Raw genomic sequence first — 24216 nt, 5'->3', positions numbered from 1 at the left:
GTGCTAAAGTCTGTTGTTTTTTTTACTATTTGTGAAAACCTTTCCAGTTCTTAATGGCATTTCGGGGTGGGGGTGGGCAGAAGGCGAATTTTGCAAATCCAAACAATTTTCTTGCATTTTGTATGGGAGGGGTGGGGGTGGGGAGACTTTGTAAGGAATATCCCTTGTATATCTGTGGGTCAGCCACCCAGCACCTTCCGCAAACATGCTGAAATGTTTGTGGACAATTTTTCTGCAATTGCTTTGTGACTTACAGAAGTTTATTTATTGTGCAAATGATTTGCTATTGCTGAAATGGGAAAACGTTTACAACCGGGGAAATAATTATATTATATGGATTATTTCTTTGCTCCCCTATTTATTGCAAAGGATCACCGATTTAAACAGTCGCCGAAGCTTCAACAAGGCATGGGATTTTATTTAAGTTAGTTATAGCTTATATCATACATTATGTACAATCGTTGTTTTTTTTTGCATAATATATATTATTTATTTGTCACAGGCTTCTTGGTTAGGCTGTGGTCAGTTAAGGTGCTTGAAAGGGAAAGAGATATTTGGCAGACCAAATATTTGAGGATTTATTTGCATTAGGTATCCCCTTACTCTGCCTCTCCTTCTCCTCTTTTGGATTAAACACCAAGATGATTACATTTTAAGATGCATCTTCTCCTTCCTCCCTCCCTAATTTCTTCCTTCCCTACTTCTTCCCCTCCTCTCCCTCCATAATTCCTTCCTCCCCTTCCCTCCCTCGATTATTCTTTCCCTCCTCTCCTCCCCTCCCTCTCTCCCCCCCACCCTCCCCCCTTAATCCCTTCCTCCTCTTTCCCTTCCTTACCAAATCTACACTATGGATTTGAAATCCTATTCCACAAACTTGGATTCCTCAAGGAAAAAAATTGACATGGGGGTGGGTGGGTGAGTGAGGGGAAAGGTCTAGGAAAGCTTAACAGGTTCTCCACAAGCTTTTTGTCTCTTTCCCTTCCTTCCATCTTTCTTCTGGCAATTCCTAACCTTGTTTTCCGGAGTGTATTGAATTGATTCCAAAGACGTTTTGCTTTGTAATGCAGATGTAATCTAGAAATTTTTGGAACCAATTTTGGAAATGTATATTATTTGTTAGCTACTTCTGATATTTGGAGAAAGCAGGGCGCATGCAGTAAAGGGAGCTACTTTTACTGGAGATTAGCAGAATTTTTGGTATATTTGTGATAGGCATAACTAACTGCTGTGCAATTGTTTTTGGAATCGTAGCCATTGCTTAGCAAAGCATTTGAGCCTTGGAAGGCGAGAATGGGAGCCTTCTAAATCAATGTTTCTTAACCTTTGTGGACTTCAACTTCCAGAATTCCCCAGCCAACATGGCTGGCTGCAGAATTCTGGGAGTTGAAATTGGGGTTGAGAATCACTGTTTTAAATGTTGCAATACAGCTGAAAGTGACTGTTTTGAGCAGCCTTTCACCTGCAGAGTTCATGCATTGTATTATGAAGAGACTATTTAAGGAGGGGAAAAAACCCTGATTTTTACAGTTTTGTACTTGTATAAAACTGATAGTTAAACAGGATAGCCATTCTTCTGTTGTGGGCAAATAATCAAACTCTAAACTATTAAGAGAGAGGAACAAAGCCTATGAATTATTTAACAAAAAAGAGAGAGTTTACATTGTATTATAAATTATTGTTCTTATTTATTTAATTACCTAAGGATTTGGCCATGGAACCTTTATAGAAAAATACCTTATTTGTCCTTATGGATGCCCACCTGGATTGAATAGGTGTGGTGGTGAAATATTAGAGAAAATTTATAGCCTTGGAAGGAGAATGAAGAAGAGAAACATGTTATGATTTTAGGAATCTTGAATATCTCTTGTGGGAGAAGACACTCCATTTTTACAAGAGGTAGATGTCCACCAAATTCCCAAGACGCTGTAGTTCTCATTGTTTGATTTGGGGTGATAAATTGTAATAGCCACAGACCTGTATTTTGAGTTCTCAGGAGTTCTGTTGCCACTTGATGATGGTCTTTAGTCTTCTAAAAGAACATTAACAGTCCTATTCAGCAATCAGCCACTGTAGCTCAAAAGTTTAATGTCCAGAGTTAGTTGGAAGTGGAGAAAACACTGTTCTGTTTTTTCTTTTGCACTGGCCTAGCCAGGAGAACGAGATAATTTTTTTATGATAAACCCAATTGACATTATTTAAGAGTGAAAGTGAAGTATTATTACATTGCTTGTTGCTGAAACACTGAGGAATACCATCTAGATTAGTGTTTCTTAATCTGGACAACTTTCAGAGATGTGGATATGGCCCCAGAAGTTAAGGTGGCACCCTTAAAACCCAGAGAGAGCTTCAATTGCACTGTTGGGGTACCATCTTGAAATTTTGGGCCCACAAAAGAACCAGATGGAGCTTCGCATCTCCTGTCCTGGCTGCCATCTTGACTTTGGGGGATCATATCCTAACGATCCTCTGCATTAAGCTCTTTCAGGTTTGGCTAGGGTGCATACCGGGGCTAAAGTTTTGCACATTTGTGCATTGCTGTCTTCCCTAGACTACCATACTGTAAAATGAGAGGGTTGCTACTCAGGAAAAGGGAAAGGAAGATAATTTGGTATGGCTTTGCAGCTTCTGGTTACCGGAGTCTTATGGGTAACTTGGTTTAGGGTGGTTGGCTTTAAGGGTTGGGAACAGCCCAGGAGGGGGTGCATTTATGATCTGGGAACTTAGTGGTGTACAGGGGAAAAAAAAACATTTTGGTGTTTTCATTGTCTGAGCCGATTGACCTTGCTCTTTGACCTTCAATAATTTACAAAGGGCCCCAAATTTCTTTCTAGTTGGAAGTCTTTGTGAAGACAGCTGGCCCCCATCTGGTCTATGCAAAGAAACCCTTAACAAATGGGTGGCAGGGGAAAAAATGTCTACAGAAGAAGTGTGGCATAATCCTGCTGTGGGCAGCTTTTTTTTTTTTTTAAAGTATTTTGTGAATATTATAGTTTTCCCTATTTTTATTTAATTGATGGATTTTTTTTTTTACGTGCCAATTTATATTAATTATTACTTTATAAATTTTTCCCTCTGGGTACTGTTTATGTATACTTTTTTGGCACTAAAGCAAATCAGTTTTAGAACATTCCTATTTTCTCGGCATATTTTTCTAGAAAACAGCTTCGTTTTCCAATGAATGTCGGGTGGTAATGGACACAGGCGTTTTGTCCTGCCTCCATGTTTTTCCCACCCACCTGCTTTAATTTATTCACTTGGTTTTGGCACCAATCCTCACCTCGGTATGCACTGATTTGTAAATAAATACATATTTGCCCTTTCTGCATATTATGTAAAAGGGTTTTGGTTCAGACCCATTGTTCTTTAAAAAAAACAAACTAAGCTAAATCTGGGTATTTATTGACATAATATATAATTCACCAATGTATTGATGGAAGTCAATGATGGTTTAAATCGCTTTGCCTGTTTTTGGTTTTTTTTTTCCTGTGTATATATTGGATTCGTGTTGCTTAAAGGTACAAATTTTATTTTTCCTTTTCATTTGCTGTATAAAATCGAACCAAACCAAAAAAAAAAAGCATTATCCCGGCAATTTGCTGTCTCTCATTTTGTTGAAGCAATATGAAGAAATTTTTTATTATCCTTTCAATTAAAAAAAAAAGAATGGAAAAAAAACACCTTTTTTTGCATTGTGATTCTTTTCAATGGTAGATTGAAAAGGGGTGTCTGGGCTGGGGGGATATCAAATGCGTGCTGATCAGAAATCATGCCTTACAGCTTTGCATGTAGTGGTTGCTATTTCTTTTCTAATTTGCCATGGGGGGGGATTTCCCCTCTAACAAAAAGAAAGAGAGAGAGAGAGAGAGAAAAGAAAGAGGGAGAGGGAGGGAGAGGGGGAATTTAAAATGCTATGACATGAAGCAAGCTGTGATATGGAAAAGACACAGGTTTTAGTGGGTACATTGGGTACATTCACATCATGTAAGAGCCTTGGTGGAGCAGTGGGCTAATGCCTCCTTAAGTAACACCAGCTGCCTGCAATTAGTGCAGGTTCGAGTCCCACCAGGCTCAAGGTTGACTCAGCCTTCCATCCTTCCGAGGTAGGTAAAATGAGGACCCAGATTGTTGGGGGCAATTAAGATGACTTTGTAATAATGCCGCTTGGGGTGTGTGTGAAAGCCCTAATAAGCAGGCATATACATAGAATGAAGGCTACTGCTAAGCTTGTAAGCCGCCCTGAGTCTTTGGAGAAGGGCGGGATATAAATGGGATTAAAATAAAAAATAAATAAAAATGTGAACAGAATAACAGAATTGGAAGGGACCTTGGAGGTCTTCTAGTCCAACCCCCTGCTAAAAGCAGGAGATCCTATACCATTTCAGACAAATGGCTATCCAGTCTCTTCTTGAAAGCCTCCAATGATGGAGCAGCTGTAAAATTAGGTTTGTACACCAGGTGAGCTTGTGATTCAATATGCTATGAACAGCCACTAAATTAAGTGTTTTCTGATGGTTTGAGGGGCACTTGCGTGTGAAACATGGTAGGATTTGCCTCCACTTTTAGCAGTGCCTCTGTTTGGTTAATATGAAACTGTTACTGCTCTAGTGGCCTCAGCGGAGAGAGACTGGACTTTGCCTGGCTCTGAAACTAAACAGGATCTGACCTTGCAGGAAACTGGACTAGAAAGTAAATAAATAAATCTCATAAGGAGCCAGAGGCAGTGGCCTCTGTTTTGCTGCCAAGGAAACTGCGCATGTCCATGAAATCACCTTCTTGGTGACAGCTTCCATGCCAGCATCTCAGTTCTGGGCTAACTACAAGTTAACTGCATCCAGTTTTGGTTACCACAATGTAAGAAAGACCTTGAGACTCTGGAAATAGAGTCCAGAGAAAAGCAACAAAGATGAATCGGGGACTGGAGGCTAAAACATATGAAGAATGATTGCTGGAATTGGGTATGTCTAATGAAGAGAAGGACGAGGGGGGACGTGAGAGCAGTCTTTCAATAGTTGAGGGGCTGTCACAAAGAAGAGGGGGTCAAGCTCTTCTCCAAAGAAACAATGGATGGAAACTAATCAAGGAGAGTAGCAATCTACCACTAAGGAGGAATTTCCTGACGGTGAGAACAATTAATCAATGCAACAACTTCCCTCCAGAGGTTGTGGGTCCTCCACTTTGAAGAAGAGATTGGACAATCATTTGAAATCTTGCAGGGTTTTCTTCCTGATCAGAAGGTTCTACTAGAGGACCTCCAAGTTCCCTTCTAACCTCTGATTTCCAGCAAATAAATGCCCATTGCAAACGATGGATTCACTTAATGAAAAAAAGATTGTAAAATCAGATGTGGTCACCTGCGACTCGGCTTAACGATAGACACCACTCACAACTGTAACTGTTGTAACTCAGTGACTGTCATAGATTGAGGACTACCTCTATGCAATACAGTCCTGCTTATTGTTCTGTACCAGCCTGCTACCGGCCCTGCAGAAAAGGCAGGGACAACCCCTTTTACAAGAAGGCAAGAGGCTGGAATTACGCCTGCCAAATTTATTACCACAAAAACAAACGGAACAAGACAAACCAAGAAACAGGAGCTTTAAGAAACATGAACTATCCAAGCGGTTGCCTTCAGCAAACCAGCCCTCCCACACATTCCCCTTATATAGAGTTCAGGGTGTGGCTTCTCTGTGCCTCCTTCTGAGGAGCCCCATTGCCTTCCTCTGTTTACTCCTAATTGACTGCCTCCTGCGTCGGGCGTCCTTGAACAGGGCCAGCTGTGGGTCATCTTCATCCACACTGTCAGGCTCACACAGCTGGGTCTCCGTGGTGACCAAGTGGGAGGGGCCTGGCTGAGGGCTCTCATCAGCAAGATCTTCAACCCCCTCAGCAAGGTCTTCAACACCCCCCTCCTCCTCCTCTGAGTCGTCCGACCCAACTGCCGAACCCACAGGCTGACCCTGAATCACAACACTTATGAACACCAGGTGTTCCACCAAAGTAACCCCAATCCTCTGTTTTACTGATACAGGCTATTGCAGGTAGTCCTCGACTTACGACCACAATTGAGCCCAAAATTTCTGTTGTTAAATGAAACATCTGTTAGGTGAATTTTGTCCCGTTTTATGACCTTGCCACAACTGTTGAATGAATCACTGCAATTCTTAAGTTAGTAACAATTGTTAAGCTTCCCCATTGAGTTTGCTTGTCAGAAGGTCACAAAAGGGGATCACGTGATCCCAGGACATTGCAACCGTCATAAATATGAGTCAGTTGCCAAGTGTCCGAATTTTGATCACGTGACCATGGGAATGCTGCAATGGTCATAAGTGTGAAAAATGGTCATAAGTCACTTTTTTCAAAGCTGTTGTAACTTTGAACGGTCACTAAATTGACTGTTTTAAGTCTAAGACTACTTGTAATTCATCCATAGTATTCCATATGAGTCTAGATAGTTTTCATGGGCCCTCAGAATGCTCCAGAACAGGGCTTTTCAACCTTTTCACCCATTGTACCACTTTTAGGATATGGCAACATCCGAATACCACCAGTCGCCTAGCAAGGTGTCAAAAACGTGATGACCAAAACAAAAAACAAAAAAGGAAAAAAGTGATGAAGTACTGGTAGTCCTTGACTTACAAAGTTCGCTTAGTGACTGTTCGAAGTCACAATGGCACTGAAAAAAGTGCCCCCCAAGCCACAGCTGAGCAAGACGCCTGCCCACCCACCCAGCAGTGCTCTTCCTCCTGTCCAAGGTTTTCATTGTTGTGAGCATTTCTGTTGAGGATTGGCAGCGGGGGTGGGGTGGGGGTGTGTTTGGTTTTTATCCCCCCCCCCCATCTGCTGGGTGGTTGCAGCAGGTTTTGGTCACTTCACATGACCCTGGGACACTGTGACCATCATAAATATGAATCAGTTGCCAAGCATCTGAATGTAAATCACAAGACCCTGGAGATGCTGCAACATTCCAGCTGATTGGCGCTTCTTCTGGGCTCAGCAGAAGTGGCAGGATCAGCGCTGAGCTCCAGCTGGATCCTGGCGCTGATCCCGGCGCTTCCGCTGAGCCCTGACAGCCCTGCAGCTCCAGCCGTCTCTCGCTCAGGCTTGTGCGGTGCTGCCACCGGTTCAGCTCATTCCCCTCCCCCGCTACCACTTTTCTAGGATGGCCGCGTACCACCTGCCAGGTGCCAATGTACCACAGGTGGTACCCGTACCACTGGTTGAAAAGCCCTGCTGTAAAAAAGGTTGGTCCATTAGTGGGGGAAAGTGGCAAGAAGGTGACAAGCAATAGGGAGAAAACAGAACTATTTAACTCGTTTTTTGCATCTGTCTTTACACAAAGGGAAAAAACAGTCCAACCTACCAAAACCAGTGCCATAAAAAACAGAATAGAAACGCAAGTTAAGATAGGCAAGAAAATGGTAAGTGAGCACCTGTCCAGCCTAGACGAGTTCAAATCACCAGGACCAGATGGATTACACCCCAAGGTTCTGAAGGAACTGGCAGACGTGACCTCAGAACCACTGAACTATATTTTTCAAAGATCCTGGAGCACTGGGGAACTACCAGAGGACTGGAAAAGAGCTGATGTAGTTCCCATCTTCAAAAAAGGGGAAACAAATTGATCCAGGAAACTACAGACCTATCAGCCTGACCTCAGTACCTGAGAAGATTCTAGAAAAGATAATCAAGCAACGAATCAGCGAACGTCTACAGGCAAACAAGCTGGCAGGAATAGCCAACACTCCAGGCTTAAGATACAGAAGAATTTTGATTGCACACCACGATGTAAAAAAGATATTGAGACTCTAGAAAGAGTGCAGAGAAGAGCAACAGAGATGATCAGGGGACGGGAGGCTAAAACATATAAGGAATGGCTGCTGGAATTGAGCCTGTCTACTCTAGTCTAATGAAGAGAAGGACGAGGGGTGACATGATAGCAGTGTTCCAATATCTGAGGGGCTGCCACGAAGAAGAGGGAGTCAAGCTGTTCTATTATTATTATAACTTTTATTCATTAAACATGAACCTCAGTCAACTGAACATTCAAATTGACTGGCGGTAATGGTTGACACGGGTTGACATGGGTTATTATTGTTGTTGTTATCATTATTTATGAGCCAGTCTGCAAGTGGGACTTTAGTTTGGCCAAAACATCTCACAATCCCTAAAGAAAAGTAAACCAGGACCAGCAATATTCTCTAAGAACAAATTTCCAAGGTAAACTGGGGACTACTGATCAATCCAAACCAAATCTACTATACAGTCCCTATGTACCTAGCTAATTGAACTGGGGGTTATTTGCTGAACACAATCTCACCCTTTTTATTGCTAACCTTCTGTGTTCTAAGTGATCAGTGCCTTCGCCTGTGGCTTTTTGACACAACAACATTGCCCAAGTGTCAATTTTGAAGCACCAATCTGCAGCAATCTGGAATTGTTTTGAAGTTTTAGTTTAAAACTTCAGCTTAAAACTTCAAAAAGACCCAGGTAGTCTTAACTACAGGTAGTCCTTGCCTTATAACAGTTCAAAGTTACAATGGCACTAAAAAAAGTGCCTTATGACAGTTTTTCACACTTACAATCATTGCAGCATCCCCATGGTCACCTAATCAAAATTTGTATACTTGGCAACTGACTCATATTTATGATGGTTGCCGTGTCCTGGAGTCACGTGATCCCCTTTTGTGACCTTCTGACAAGCAAAGTCAATGGGGAAACCATATTCACTTAACAACCATGTGACTAATTTAACAACTGCAGTGATTCACCTAACAACTATGGCAAGAAAGGTCATTAAATGAGGCAAAGCTCACTTAACAAATTTCTCACTTAGCAACAGAACTTTTGGGCTCCATTGTGGTCGTATGTTGAAGACTACTTGTATTAGCTGAAGAAGGCAAGTGAAGACACCGGTCATTTAGAGCAGAGAAGATCAGCACTAAAAGTGGTGAGGTTGTGTTTAGCAAATAATCCTGTACTCTCATAGTTCAGTTTAGCTGGGCACTTAGGAACTGTGTAATGCAGTGTTTCTCAGCCTTGGCAACTTTAAGATATGTGGATTTAAAGATATGTAGTTGGCTGGGGAATTCTGGGAAGTCCACATATTCTTTTTTTTTTTTTTGCCAAGTTGAGAAACACTGGTATGATGCTTAGATTTCCATGTGGAAATTTGCAAAAGGAGAAAACAGGCAGATGTGACACGGTGAAGATGCAAAGCCTAGCAGGTTTGCAGACCTCCTTCTGCTGTGGTTTGGGTTAGATCTGGGTTGCACAATTCCAGGAGATAGTTAGATGGTAGTAAAAAGATATAGGAAAAACAAGAGTTTTTTGCAGTGCAGATGTGGTTGTCCACATTTATGCCCAAAGGCTTATCCAATGAAGTACAATGCCACTTTTTCAGACCCCCGCCAACAATTATTAGCCACCACCTTTAAATAAATGCAGCCTTAGGAGAAGCAGTGAACATAAAAGTAGATGCTAAAATTATCTGGGAAAAGAGCGATTACCTTGGGCAAAGTCGTCTGGGACTGGAAGATCATTTTTCAGTTCTCAAAGGACCCAGCTATGTTATTTGATAGTTTTATTATGGAATTGCTTTGGGCAAAGAGGGAAGTGTTCAGAATTGCACACAATTCCTGCTTCCTCGGTGTTCTGACAAGAAGGATGATGCTTCTTGAAAGCAACCCAGGGGCTGAAAAATATTCTGGGTGGCCAAGCCTGGGAACAACCTGCACCCCTGTCAACAAAGCTTTCTTTTTCTTCCTTTAAAAAAAAATCTAAAACTTCCTGGCGCCTTCAGACAATTCACAGAATGGCAGCATTCAGGTCTTGTGAGATTGATGGTACATAGCAACCCCGTAGGTGGCCCACCAAGTACAGAGTTCCTCAAGTTTATTCCCAGCCTGAAGGCGGGAGGGAAAGACGCCTCCCCCGCTTCTCCTGAAATTAAATTCCAGCCTGGTTTTCCCAAAGGCAGACTGAACACAGTCGATGTAGGGAGGCAGTGGCCCACATGTTGCTTTGAATGCCAAGCAGAACCAGATCTGGCAGCCTGCAAAAGGTGAAGAAGGAAAGGTCCCACCTGATTCTGCTCACTGGAGGGACGGTCGTCAATTGGTCACTGTGCCCAAAGTCATTCCGGGAAGCGAAACAGGCACGTTTGCCAGCTCTGCCTGGTTGGCTCTGAAACAAATTCTTCAGCTTTTATTTATTAAATTTATATGCTGCCCATCTCACTATCCAAAGCAATTCTGGGTGGGTTTTTCGGATTACCATGGCTAAGGTGCTGAGTTATTTTGATGTTTTGTTATGCTTTTTAGTTTATATTTTATTGTGTTGTTTTATTTTACTTTATTTTGTTTTAACTTAGTTTACTTTTGGGGTTATACTTTATATTTTTTTATATCAAACTGCCCCTGTTTTGCTTCCCAAGAAACTAAATATGAGCTTTCAGGGTTGAATTGTCTGCATCTCAAGATTGTTCACTGTATCTTAGAAGACAATAAAATGGTCTTAGGGTTGCTTCATTAGCTTTCTTTGTTTAAATTAAGCCCAGGTGTCAGGCACAAGAAAGCAGGAAAGCAGGTCAGATGACTACAGGTTTATTGCAAGCTTATGCTCTCCACAAGAATCTGAACTGCTAATGGTCAAAGCAAATTAGCAGTAGATAAGAGTCAACAGAATTCAAGGTGGGCTGGACTTCAGATCTCCTGTGGGTGTGAAAGGACTCAAGACTGATGACACGTTTGACCCCTCCCTTGGGCTGAAACTGGTCATCTCCTATATCGGGGGGTCTTCAAACTTGGCCCTTTTATGATTTGTGGACTTCAACTCCCAGAATTCCTCAGCCAGGCACTCTGGCTGAGGAATTCTGGGAGTTGAAGTCCACAAGTCATAAAAGGGCCAAGTTTGAAGACCCTTGTCCTGCATCAAGGTGACAAATCAGAAATGGGTAGCCAATGGATCGGCGGGAGGGAAGAGTGATGGGATTCAGCCGGTTTGCACCACTTCAGCAGAACCAGTAGCTAATTTTTTTGTTGCCCAGGCCCAGAATGGACTTCCAGAAGCGGCATCCACACAGAGAACTGGTTGTTCACATATTTGAATCCCACCACTGGGAGGGAGGTACCTTGGAAAACAGAGGTGTGTGGGGGGGAGAAAGAGCTGATTGTGTAGGGAACCAACAGATAAGAGAAGAGCTCACAACTGCATAATGAGTAAGAAACCCAGAAAGGGACTGCCCAAACTTATCAGTCTGTACAGGTAGTTGCAGGATCCAATCTGGGTCAGAGATTTAGTCTTCCGAGCTTTCAAACTCATGCTGGAGGTTGCAAATGGCAATCACATTACCCAGGACACTGCAACTGTCATTAAATACACCAGTTGCCAAATTTTGATCAAATGATCAACAACTGCAACAGTTTGAGGATGAAGACTGGTCAAAAGTCACTGTTTTGTAACTGAATGATCGCTAATCAAATGGTTGTAAATCAAGGACTTACCTTGTACTATATCAGTATTCAATTACTGTGTTGCAAAATAAAGTAACTTTGGCTGGCCTGGAGATAGTGCACTAGGGGAAAACTGCTAATTATTTAGAACTCCTTCGTGTGGAGCAGGTAGTAAAGACACAGGAGCTGTTTTAGGCACACCTCACAGCTTTAACTCCTTCTTGCATCCAATATGTCTTTCTTTGCTTTAAGTTTCCATAGGAACTGGTCCTATTTGCTTGAGCGTTGCCCTGGTAATATGCCGGCCAACTCCCAGCTGAACTGTGGCCACGCCCAACCTTCTGCAGCAGACTTTGTGGGAAAACCCCATCCAAAGAAATACTTCACACCCCTTCTTCTCTGAGGATCTGCCACAAAGAAGACAAAGCATCAGAAAGCAACAAGAAAAAGAAGCAGTGGATGGAGACTATCTAAGGAGAGAAGCAAGAAGTTTCCTGAGAGTGTAACAGAAGGTGTGGGTGCTCTTTTAAGAAGAGACTGAACAGCCGCATGCTTGCAATGGTATAGGACAGGGGTGTCAAATTGCCAGCCTGCGGGCCTGATGCGTCATGCCAAAACCGCGCCCACCCCATTGCCAGCAATAGGAGAAAAAAATCAAAATACACATGATATCGCAAGTTTGACACTTGTGGTATAAGGTCTCCTATTGAGCCAGTGTGTGTGTGTGTGTGTGTGTGTGTGTGTGTGTGTTTTGGACCAGAAAAACTTCAACCTCCCTTCCAACTCTGTTATTCCTGCTCTACACTGGATAAAGGAAAACCTGTCCACTGGCAGGTTAAATGTGCTGGAATAAGGCAATGAAAGAAAACCACCTGAATAGATGGCAGTGATGATACCACAGTTCTGGGTGTGGCCTGCGGTTGCCTTCAGATGATTAGAAATGGGAAATCAACTGGACTAAGGGATTCTCAGGGACGCGGTGGCTCAGTGGGTTAGGACGCTGAGCTTGTCGATCAGAAGGTCGGCGGTTTGGCGGGTCGAATCCCGAGTGCCGCGTAGCAGAGTGAGTGCCTGTTACTCGTCCCAGCTTCTGCCAACCTAGCAGTTCAAAAGCACGTAAAAATGCAAGTAGAAAAATAGGGACCACTACGGTGGGAAGGTAACAGCGTTCCATGCGCCTTTGGCGTCTAGTCATGCCAGCCACATGACCACGGAGACGTCCTCGGACAAGCACTGGCTCTTCGGCTTTGAAACGGAGATGAGCAACGGCCCCTAGAGGCGGAAACGACTAGCACGCATGTGCGGGGGAACCTCTACCTTTACCTTTAAGGGATTCTCAGTGCTAAAGAGACCTATCTTCAGGAGGCATCACCTCAAACTGCTCAGGCATTGGGCTAACCATCCATTCAGAACAATATTAGTTTAACGTTATATGTGTGAACTAAACCATGATGATGGCTTAAGGAACTATTTAAAACAAGCTAGTGTCGTATGGACCCAGCCAATTTACTTGTACAACGACAAGCACATGGATCTCTTCTATAAACTACATTTAGTCCTTGGCTTATGACCACAACTGAGCCCAACATTTCTCTTGCTATGTGAGATAGTTTTGTCCCATTTTATGACCTTTCTTGGCACAGTTAAGTGAATCACTGCTGTTCTTAAGTTAGTAACATGGTTGTTAAGGGAACTTTGCTTCCCCTTTGACTTTGCCTGTCAGAAGGTCACAAAAGGTAATCACATGACCCCGGGACACTGCGACTGTCATAAATATGAGCCAGTTGCCAAGCATCTGAATATTGATCACATGAGATGGGGATCTGCAAGCATCACAAGTGGGCAAAAAAATCATAAGTCATTTTTTTCAGTGCTGTTGGAACTTTGGTCACTAAACCAACTGTAATAAGTCAAGGATTATCTTACATTGGAGGAAAGCTGGAGGGCCTCAGCCCAATCTTAGCCTTTTTGTGAATGTATTCTCTCTCCCATCATTCCTGACTCCAATAAATACGGTAACCGATGGTGAAGATTCTCAGTATGGAAAAAATGCAGCAAGAACACCTCCGGTGATCATGCGGACATTGGGTCTCCTCACCAATCAGTACTGGTTCTTTTTCTTTCTTTCTTTCTTTCTTTGAGACCTCCCGGAGATATCCTTGGGAAATAAATATTTTGAATAGCAACAACGTGTTTGACTATGAAGAGTTGACACATAATTTCAACCATGGAATCTGGAATGAAATTTGGGAGTGATGCTAGGATGAATCATTATTAATCCAGTTTTCTCAAGTACATCACAAATGAAGAAAATATACTGCTGTAGTATGTGATCATATGAAGCACTATTTCAGTGAAGAGTTATATTAATATTTGTTTTGATCTAATTTTAATAGACCACATTTTTTGTGCAGTGAAGGGACACCACCATCTTGTGGACACAGAAGGGAATGGCAACTTGCTCTCCTAGATGTTAAATCCCTATTTAGAATCCGTAGAGAGGTTTATGTGGAGTGAGGGAAAGAAATACAACCAAAAATCAGAAACTGAACCGCAACAGATGTGCCATTTTACTGGTTGCTTCTCAAGGACTTACTTTGACAAGGCAATTTAAATAATGCAAGATAATGCATCTTTATTGTTGGGTGTTCATGCTGATGAAGCATGTGAAACCGCACATTTTAAGGCTTAAATGCCATTTGAGCTTTTTCCAAAATTTCCTCTTTAATTTTTGGATAATCTGGGTATGCTTTCAAAACCTTTAAGAAGGAAAAAATAATTATTTTTTTTAATAAAAGCAAGCAACAGTAAGCATTTACAATTAATATGATGCCAAATTAACTTAACTTCTGTATTTATTGTATGTTATTGTTGTTAGCCGCCCTGAGTCCTTTGGGAGATAGGGCGGCATATAAATCCCAATAATAAATAAATAAATAGATAGATAGATAGATAGATAGATAGATAGATAGATAGATAGATAGATAAATAAATAAAAAATAAATTATACACTAGATCTATAGATACTTCCAGATAAGCATTTAGTGCTACTAATAAAAAAAGACATTTTGTGGCTATTTCAACTCCCAATCTGAAATAGTTTTTCTATGATAACGATGACAATGACAAAAGTAATGGAAAACATTGGAAAACCCACTGGATTATCTGTAAAGTTCCATGAATGGGGTAAAGATTGTTGTCTTCTAAATCTTTTTTCCTCCCTTAGCTGCCAGCTACCTGCAATATTGCCAGTCCTCAGACTTGCCAAGCAGCTGATTACAGGGGGACAAGGAACTGAACAGAAATATGGGTTGCATACAAAACTGGGATACTGCCTTCTGCAAGATGGCAAAAGAAGAGGGGGGGGCTGACTAGGAAAGCAGGAAAGGCTACAAAAGAACTGTGGGGGGGTGTCTCTTTTTGAATCTATATTTCATATTATTTCAAAACCAGCAATAAACACCTTGCAAGGCTAGTCTGCAGAACTGCTGATCATTGGGCTGGCAATAATAGGTAAAGCAGCCTTCCCCGCTCTGCAGATTAGCTATTCAGTGGGATATCAGGTTTTGACAGATCAAATGACTAATCCCATAACTTGCAATCTGTTGAAGCCATTGACGAGAACAGCAGTTCTGTTACTGACAGTTTCCTGCCAGTTGGTGATATCCCCAAGAGTGCCTAATCCAGTATTACTGCTTGGCATGGCCTGTGGACCGTGTAATCTGGCAGAAAAGCCAGTCAGAGGTTGTAGAGACAAGACAGAGACTTGCGGGGAACAGCAATTTTTATACCCATCGCTTTTTGCTGACTCAGGGAAAAATAGACAGCACTTTATTTGAACCATGGAGGAAGGTGCTACACTCCCCTCTACAACTCAGAGAGTATAGCTGCTCCTGGTTTATTGAGTGCTACATAATCTGGTCAGAATTTCAAAAATGCCTTTGAAAAAAAAAGGGGGGGGCAAAAGAGACACTGGATTCAGATAGGCTGCAATGTTTGAATCCCTGGATTATAACTGCTCTCAGGATTTATCTAAATTCAAGTTTACAGTATTTAGCCCTTTTCTCCATATATATTTAGGTTAAAAAAAAAGACAAGAAGAGGTGCAGAAAAGCATGAAAGCGTTAAAAATAGAAGTTTTTCTTTCTGGATCACATTTACAATTCCATGAATTGCATAAGGTTTGGAAGTGACCAGTTTAAGTGGGATGATGCAATTGCTGACAAGGTCACCACAGACACCCTTAGTAACTAAACTACTGCTATGCTTTGGGGGACTTACATTATGGCACACATCTATGGCATCTACATATTTCTTGTCTTTGAGATAGTTGAATGCCAGTTTAAATCCTATAGGAAGAGAAAAATGATAGGCTGGCACTTTGTGTAAATATTATCTCTTACAATGGGTGTAATGAGCACAATAATGCACGCTATTATACTCTTTTTGCATCCGTGAATGTTATTACTTTAAATTGAATATACATAAAATGATACATGGCACTTTATTTATTTATGATATGTTACATTTATACAACTATAGAATTTGATATTAGCTTTGTTAATGTTTACTAACCTTCAATCCCAGTTTTTAAACAAAATTTACTCTTTAATTAAACACTTTTAATACTTAACTAACAATATTTATTCTTGTAATACTATCTGTTTTCTGACAGGTAGTAAGTCAGGCCCTCTTGATAGGCCTGAGTTGTATGGACTACCACAATACAGCTAAGCTAGATTCTATTCCATAGAAAATATTGTAGAAATCCTAACTTTTACATCGGTGAATTCAAGCAAATTGACTGAAAAGATAATACTTACCAACTGAAGGATTTGCTTGGTTACTATACTTCCAAGCTAATTCATAGTTCATTGTAGCATCTTTATATGCATTCTCCTTTTCGGCAATAAATCCCAAGCATTCATAAGCTTTTGCACATGACTAAAGAATAAAATTGAATGTGTAAAATAAATGCTTTTGGAAATTCTGATTTGTACATGATAATACCACTTCCTGGAGTTCCATAGAGTGCTAATAATTACAATAAACAACTTCCCTATTAAAGAACAGCAACCAACTTTTTTTTTACATACAATCTTTATTAAACAACAACCACCTTTTGGGCCTAATGAATATTTTAACAAACAGCTGTATCCTTGCCTGTAAATCTATTAGTGTTTCTTGAAACTGAATTTGGGTTGTTATGAATATGAGGGAGGGTCAAGTTGTTCCATCCTCCCCCCCCCCCCAAAAAAAAGATTCTATTCCACTAATTCTTGAGTTTTAAGAATTTCTTTCTTTCCTCTGCTGTGCATATTACATCATTCTGACTGCAAATCTATGTGAACTTCCTATAAGTTGCTAAAAACTGACAGTGGGGACAGAACAGCTTGCCTCCTGGAATTGTGCGGGCTTCATCGCTGGAGGTTTTTAAGAAAAGATTGGATAGCCATTTGCCCATGATGCCCATGATGGTATAAGGACTCTGCCTGGGGCAGGGACTAGAAGATCTCCAAATCCATTCCAGTCCTATGATTCTATGATACAAATTCGCCCATTGTTTAATGGGATGCGATGCAAGTTACATGCATTTGCCCTATATTTAAGGCTGTTTTCTCACAGGAGAGATAGCTTATCATGCCTTACATCTCTCATCTTGGGTTTCACTTTATCCTGAGGAAGAAAAAGCCTCAGAGAGCACTTTTGCTAGCATACAACATTTTGAGCTGGTGCACAAGTTAAGATTTATTTAAAAAACACCCACCTGCACTGGTGATCTTATGCCAAGGCTAGATAATGGCCTTTGGGCTTCTCTTAGCCTAATTAGAGAATGCTTTGGCTAATACTTTCAAAAATCAATTAACCTGATAAAGTTCCTAGTAACCTCTCATGTTTTCCAAACCAAAAAATAAAATGCATACAAGAATCTATGGACCGTGCAGTTGGGAGACTAGACAAAATTATTGGCCACACTACCACCCGCCACACTCATGAGTTCATCGAAGCCTCCACAACAGACACATTGACCTACAACCAGACTATCAACCCCTCAGAATCCAAATCAACCACACAGACAACCAGAGAAGGCACCTACTCTCAACCAACCCACGCAAACCCGCCTCCCACCAGCAGTTCACCCGATCACAAGACCCATCACAAGCCTCTCACTGATGACTTACACTCACTCACACCATCACAAGCCCCATCATTTGACACACCCACACCTGAAGCCCTTAGAAACAGAACACTGACAAAGACATCCCCTAAACTCCGCTGAAGATGTTATCTAGCCCAGTAATGAAATGTTTGGAAACCAACCCACAAGCTCGGAGAACAAATCTTCGCCCTCAGATTAGACATTTGTTTAGTCTTTTATCTGGTAGAAAGGTGGAAGGCTGTTAACTAATATAGCACTGGAAGCTGCATTGGAAAATTTGAAATAGTCAAGTTAGACTACTCCATTCAGTTTTGGTCACCATATTATAAAAAAAGATGTTGAGACTCTGATAAGAGTCCAGAGAAGAGCAACAAAGATGATCAGGGGAGTGGAGGCTACAACATATGAGGAACAGTTGCAGGAATTGGGTGTGTCTAGTTTAATGAAGAGAAGGACTAAGGATGTCATCATAGCAGTGTTCCAGTATTTAAGGGGTTGCCACAAAGAAGAGAGGGTGTGTGTGTGTCACCCTATTCTCCAGAGCACCTGAAGGCAGGACGAGAAGCAATGGATGGAAATTAATCAAGGAAAGAAGCAACCTAGAACTAAGGAGAAATTTCCTGCCAGTAAGAACAATCAATCAACGGAATAGTTTGCCTTCAACACTGGAGGCTTTTAAGAAGAGACTGAACAGCCACTTGTCTGGAATGGTCTAGTGCAGGGGTCAGCAACCTGAAACAGTGAAAGAGCCACTCAGTACCGGTTCCCTCACAAAAGGAAAAACTGGGAGCCGCAAAAAATGTGTGCACATGCACGTACATGCGTGCATGCGCAGAACAGAGTTTGACTGAAGAGTGGAACCAATGCGATATATGCACCTACCCTGCATATTTTAGTCCCACTGGGTTTTTTTTTGGACTGCACATGGCAGAGGACTGGGAGCCACAGGAGACGGCTGAAAGAGCCGCATGCGGCTCCGGAGCCACAGGTTGCAGACCTGTGGTATAGGGTCTCTTGCTTGAGCAGGGGGTTGGGCTAGAAGACCTCCAAGGTCCCTTCCAACTCTGTTATTGTTAAGTTTTGGCAAATTGGTATTTTTTGTGCTCAGGTGTTGATAGCTTGAACTAAACAATTATTATTTGAAGATGCCCTCCGTAGCCTCAAACCTGCAACTATTGGATACCATCTTGAAAACATTTTTGATTTGCAGATTGTAATGATAAAGTGGACAAATGTTAGTTCATTTTAAAATGTGTGTGGATGATCTGTTGTGGAAGAACTGCGGGTTTCAAGGGCCCAACAGTTTACATCAGAGACAGTAAGGCCCTAAATATGTTTGCAAATGATGCCAGATGATTGAATATTGCAAGTGAGTATGATGTAAATGTTGTGTAGCCAAATCTTGCAGGCAATAAGCGAGACAGAAGGTTAACATGCTTTATTGAAGTCAAGCAGAAAAGAACTGAAACAGTGGCTGCTGTGCAGCTATTTATATGGTTTGCCACTAGGCGGTGGCCAATAGATTTGAAGGAAGCCATTCCCACCCCAAATCTACCAATGATAGCCCTGGAGACCACAAGTCTGGCTTAGTCAGTAACCGTTACACATACAACATTGAGCAACCGTTAATGCAGCATTCAAACAGACATGTGAATCAATACAACCAAAACCCCCATTACATTACAGTAACATTAGTTCAAATTCTGATAGAATTGGAAAAAAGAAACAAAGAACTTAAGTGCAGGGAATTCTATAATATTAAGGATCTTACTATAGATCTGATTGGCAATCTATGATATGAAGTGTTGGTGATATTTCATTTGATTAAATACTTGATATACTTCTTGTATCTCCTTCCAAGAAGCAAATTCCTGGGCAATTGTTGGTATAGTACTTAATTTCGTCAACCACCATGAGTGGTTTGGCACACAGCATTAATTACAGTAAATATTCATGGATTACTGCCTTGTCGTGGCGAAGGGGCTTGCGTAATTCAATGAAGCTATGAGCTATGCCGTGGAGGGCCACCCAAGACGGAAAGGTCATAGCAGAGAGTTCTGACAAAACGTGATCCACTGGAGAAGGAAATGGCAACCCACTCCAGTATCTTTGCCATGAAAACCCTATGGACAGTACCAAAAGGCAAAACGATATGACGCTGGAAGATGAGCCCCTCAGGTCGGAAGGCGTCCAATATGCTACTGGGGAAGAGCAGAGGGCTAGTACTAGTAGCGCCAGAAAGAATGAAGCGACTGGGCCAAAGCCGAAAGGACGCTCAGCTGTGGATATGTCTGGTGGTGAAAGGAAAGTCCGATGCTGTAAAGATTTTTTCTCCATAGGAACCTGGAATGTAAGATCCATGAATCAAGGCAAGCTGGACGTGGTCAAACAAGAGATGACAAGACTGAACATCGACATCTTAGGTATCAGCGAACTAAAATGGACAGGAATGGGTGAATTTAATTCAGATGACCATCAGGTATACTACTGCGGGCAAGAATCCCTCAGAAGAAATGGAGTAGCCTTCATAGTCAATAAAAGAGTAGGAAAAGCAATACTGGGATACAATCCTCAAAATGACAGAATGATCTCAGTTCGAATCCAAGGCAAACCATTCAATATCACAGTAGTCCAAGTCTATGCCCCAACCACCGGTGCTGAAGAGGATGAAATTGATCGGTTCTATGAAGCCCTACAGCACCTTATAGAACCAACACCAAAAAATGATGTCCTTATCATCATGGGGGATTGGAATGCTAAAGTAGGAAGCCAAAAGATAACCGGAATAACAGGCAAGTTTGGCCTTGGAGTACAAAATGAAGCAGGGCACAGGCTGATAGAATTTTGTCAAGAGAATACGATGGTCATAGCAAACACTCTTTTCCAACAACCCAAGAGACGGCTCTACACATGGACATCACCAGACGGTCAACACAGAAATCAGATTGACTATATGCTCTGCAGCCAAAGATGGAGAAGCTCTATACAGTCAGTAAAAACAAGACCAGGAGCTGACTGTGGCTCAGACCATGAGCTTCTTGTTGCAAAGTTTAGGCTTAAACTGAAGAAAGTTGGGAAAAGCACCAGGCCAGTCAGGTATGAATTAAATCATATCCCCGTTGAATATACAGTAGAGGTGACAAATAGATTTAAGGAATTAGATCTGATAGACAGGGTGCCTGAAGAACTATGGACAGAGGTTCGCAACATTGTACAAGAGGTAGCAACCAAAACCATCCCAAAGAAAAAGAAATGCAAGAAAGCAAAATGGCTGTCTGAGGAAGCTTTGCAAATAGCTGAGGAAAGGAGGGAAGCAAAAGGCAAGGGAGAAAAAGAAAGATACGCCCAATTGAATGCAGAATTCCAGAGAATAGCTAGAAGAGATAAGAATGCCTTCTTAAATGAACAGTGCAAAGAAATAGAAGAAAACAATAGAATAGGGAGGACCAGAGATCTTTTCAAGAAAATTGGAGAGATGAAGGGAACGTTCAATGCAAAAATGGGCATGATAAAGGACCAAAATGGCAGGGACCTAACAGAGGCAGAAGAGATTAAGAAGAGATGGCAAAATTACACAGAAGAACTATACAAGAATGAGCTTAACGTCCCTGATAATCACAATGAGGTGGTCACTGACCTCGAGCCAGACATCCTAGAATGTGAAGTGAAGTGGGCCTTAGAAAAGCTGAGCAACAACAAAGCTAGTGGAGGTGACAGTATTCCAGCTGAGCTATTAAAAATCTTAAAAGACGATGCAGTAAAAGTGCTACACTCAATTTGCCAGCAAATTTGGAAAACTCAACAGTGGCCACAGGATTGGAAAAGATCAGTTTACATTCCAATTCCAAAGAAAGGCAGTGCCAAAGAATGTTCAAACTATCGCACCATTGCACTCATTTCTCATGCTAGTAAAGTTATGCTTAAAATCCTACAAGCTAGACTCCAGCAGTATGTGGATCGAGAACTACCAGAAGTACAGGCAGGATTTCGAAGAGGCAGAGGAACTAGAGATCAAATAGCCAACATACGCTGGATCATGGAGAAAGCTAGAGAGTTCCAGAAAAACATCTACTTCTGCTTCATTGACTATGCTAAAGCCTTTGATTGTGTGGATCATAACAAACTGTGGCAAGTTCTTAAAGAGATGGGAGTACCAGAACATCTTATTTGTCTCTTGAGAAACCTATATGCGGGCCAAGAAGCAACAGTGAGAACTGGACACGGAACCACTGATTGGTTCCAAATTGGGAAAGGAGTCCGGCAAGGCTGTATACTGTCGCCTTGCCTATTTAACTTATATGCAGAGCACATCATGAGAAAGGCAGGGCTAGATGAATCAAAAGTTGGAATTAAGATTGCTGGAAGAAATATCAACAACCTAAGATATGCAGATGATACCACTCTAATGGCAGAAAGTGAAGAGGAACTGAAGAGTCTCTTGTTGCGAGTGAAGAAGGAGAGTGCAAAAGTTGGGTTGAAACTAAACATTAAGAAAACCAAGATCATGGCATCCGGCCCTCTCAATTCCTGGCAAATAGATGGGGAAGAAATGGAGGTAGTGACAGATTTTATTTTCCTGGGCTCCAAGATCACTGCAGATGGGGACTGTAGCCAAGAAATTAAAAGACGCTTGCTCCTGGGGAGGAAAGCCATGGCAAATCTAGACAGCACACTAAAAAGCAGAGACATCACCCTGTCAACAAAAGTGCGTATAGTCAAGGCTATGGTCTTCCCAGTTGCAATGTATGGCAGTGAAAGTTGGACCATAAGAAAGGCTGAGCGCAAAAGAATTGAGGCCTTTGAACTCTGGTGCTGGAGAAGACTCCTGCGAGTCCCTTGGACTGCAAGGCGATCAAACCGGTCAGTCCTAGAGGAGATCAACCCTGACTGCTCTTTAGAAGGCCAGATCCTGAAGCTAAAACTCAAATACTTTGGCCACCTAATGAGGAGGAAGGACTCACTGGAGAAGAGCCTAATGCTGGGAAAGATTGAGGGCAATAGAAGAAGGGGACGACAGAGAATGAGGTGGCTGGATGGAGTCACTGAAGCAGTAGGCGTGAGCTTAAATGGACTCCAGAAGATGGTAGAGGACAGGAAAGCCTGGAGGAACATTGTCCATAGGGTCGCGATGGGTCGGACACGACTTCGCAACTAACAACAATTTTTGAAACTTCTCATTGTTCAGAAATGAAGTATATAGCAACAAAATACTACATTCTTAACGATCTGGGAAATCTTAGAACCAAGAAAAGAAAACTTTCAGAATCAGGAATTCATATATTCGATAGTAAAGTTAGGCCTAAATCAAATGTTAGGAGGATGCTTATTCTAAAATCCAGTGCTGTGAAAATGTCTTCTGCCATTTCAATGGGTTCACACTGTCTTACCTTATTGTATCGTAAGCAGCGTTTCACATGCTCAGTTGCAAGATCATACTTCCCAGATGTGCAGTAGATATCAGACAATAGTAGCCAAGCTTTTTCTAACTCATCAGCATCTGGCAGAGACCAGCTCACTTTGATCAAGCGCTTTAACTGGGTCCGAGCTTTAGCTGTATGTTTAAGCAGCATGTAGGCCTGAGCCATAGCCAGAATGGCAGGAACATTGTCTCTCTGTTTTAAAAATTATGGAGAAGTTTAATTTTAACAGGGACTTCATATTCTTGAGAGGTTGATATCTTTACCTTTATATTCCAGAGGACAACTAGAACAGTAGCAGGGGTTAGTTTTTTCTGTAGCTCACTGCTGTGGATAAACTGGAGTTTTTGAAGCCCACATCTGGAAACATTACCTTTGATCCAATAATTTAGATCTTTAGTTGTATAAGATTATATACAATTATAAGTACAGTAATATCGGTTGTAGTACAGGGCTTTTCAACCTTTTCACCCATTGTACCACTTTTAGGATATGGCAACATCCGAGTACCACCAGTCGCTTAGCAAGGGGTCAAAAACATGACCAAAAAAAAAGGAAAAAAGTGATGAAGTACAGGTAGTCCTCGACTTACAACAATTCGCTTAGTGACTATTCGAAGTTACAATGGCACTGAAAAAAGTGCCCCCCAAGCCACAGCCGAGCAAGACACCTGCCTGCCCGCCCGATGGGTCCGAGGTTTTCCTGTCTGAGGTTTTCATTGTTGTGAGCATTTCTATTGACGATTGGCAGCAGGGGTGGGGTGGGGGTGGTGTTTGGTTTTGATTCCCCCCCCCACCGTGCTGAGTGGTTGCAGCAGGTTTTGGTCACTTCACGTGACCCTGGGACACTGTGACCGTCATAAATATGAATCAGTTGCCAAGCATCTGAATGTAAATCACAAGACCCTGGGGATGCTGCAACATTCCAGCTGATTGGCGCTTCTTCTGGGCTCAGCAGAAGCACCAGGATCAGTGCCGAGCTCCAGCTGGAGCTGGGCACTGATCCTGGCGCTTCCGCTGAGACCTGACAGCCCTGCAGCTCCAGCCATCTCTCGCTCAGGCTTGTGCAGTGCTGCCACTGGTTCAGCTCATTCCCCTCCCCTGCTACCACTTTTCTAGGATGATCACGTACCACCTGCCAAGTGCCAGTGTACCACAGGTGGTACCCGTACCATTGGTTGAAAAGCCCT

The 24216-nt window shown here is 42.1% G+C and overlaps 1 protein-coding gene across 1 annotated transcript in view; it reads right to left on the bottom strand.

Annotated features, from left to right (window-relative positions):
* Positions 1 to 14093: 14093 nt before the first annotated feature.
* TTC21A (tetratricopeptide repeat domain 21A) overlaps positions 14094 to 24216 on the bottom strand; it is a gene marked incomplete at its 5' end in the record, with an annotated part of 56453 nt that continues 46330 nt past the window's right edge. Inside the window, 4 exons of the mRNA XM_081344501.1 lie at positions 14094 to 14209; positions 15732 to 15799; positions 16274 to 16394; positions 22998 to 23222. Coding sequence (XP_081200627.1) covers positions 14132 to 14209; positions 15732 to 15799; positions 16274 to 16394; positions 22998 to 23222 — 492 coding nt within the window. The 3' untranslated portion in view covers positions 14094 to 14131. The remainder of the gene's footprint in view (positions 14210 to 15731; positions 15800 to 16273; positions 16395 to 22997; positions 23223 to 24216) is intronic.

The sequence above is a fragment of the Vipera berus genome, assembly GCF_964194415.1.
Source record: "Vipera berus genome assembly, chromosome: Z".
Taxonomy (NCBI): Eukaryota; Metazoa; Chordata; class Lepidosauria; order Squamata; family Viperidae; genus Vipera; species Vipera berus.
Note: the sequence above shows the minus strand (reverse complement) of the source record. Positions and strands in the feature narration are given on the sequence as shown.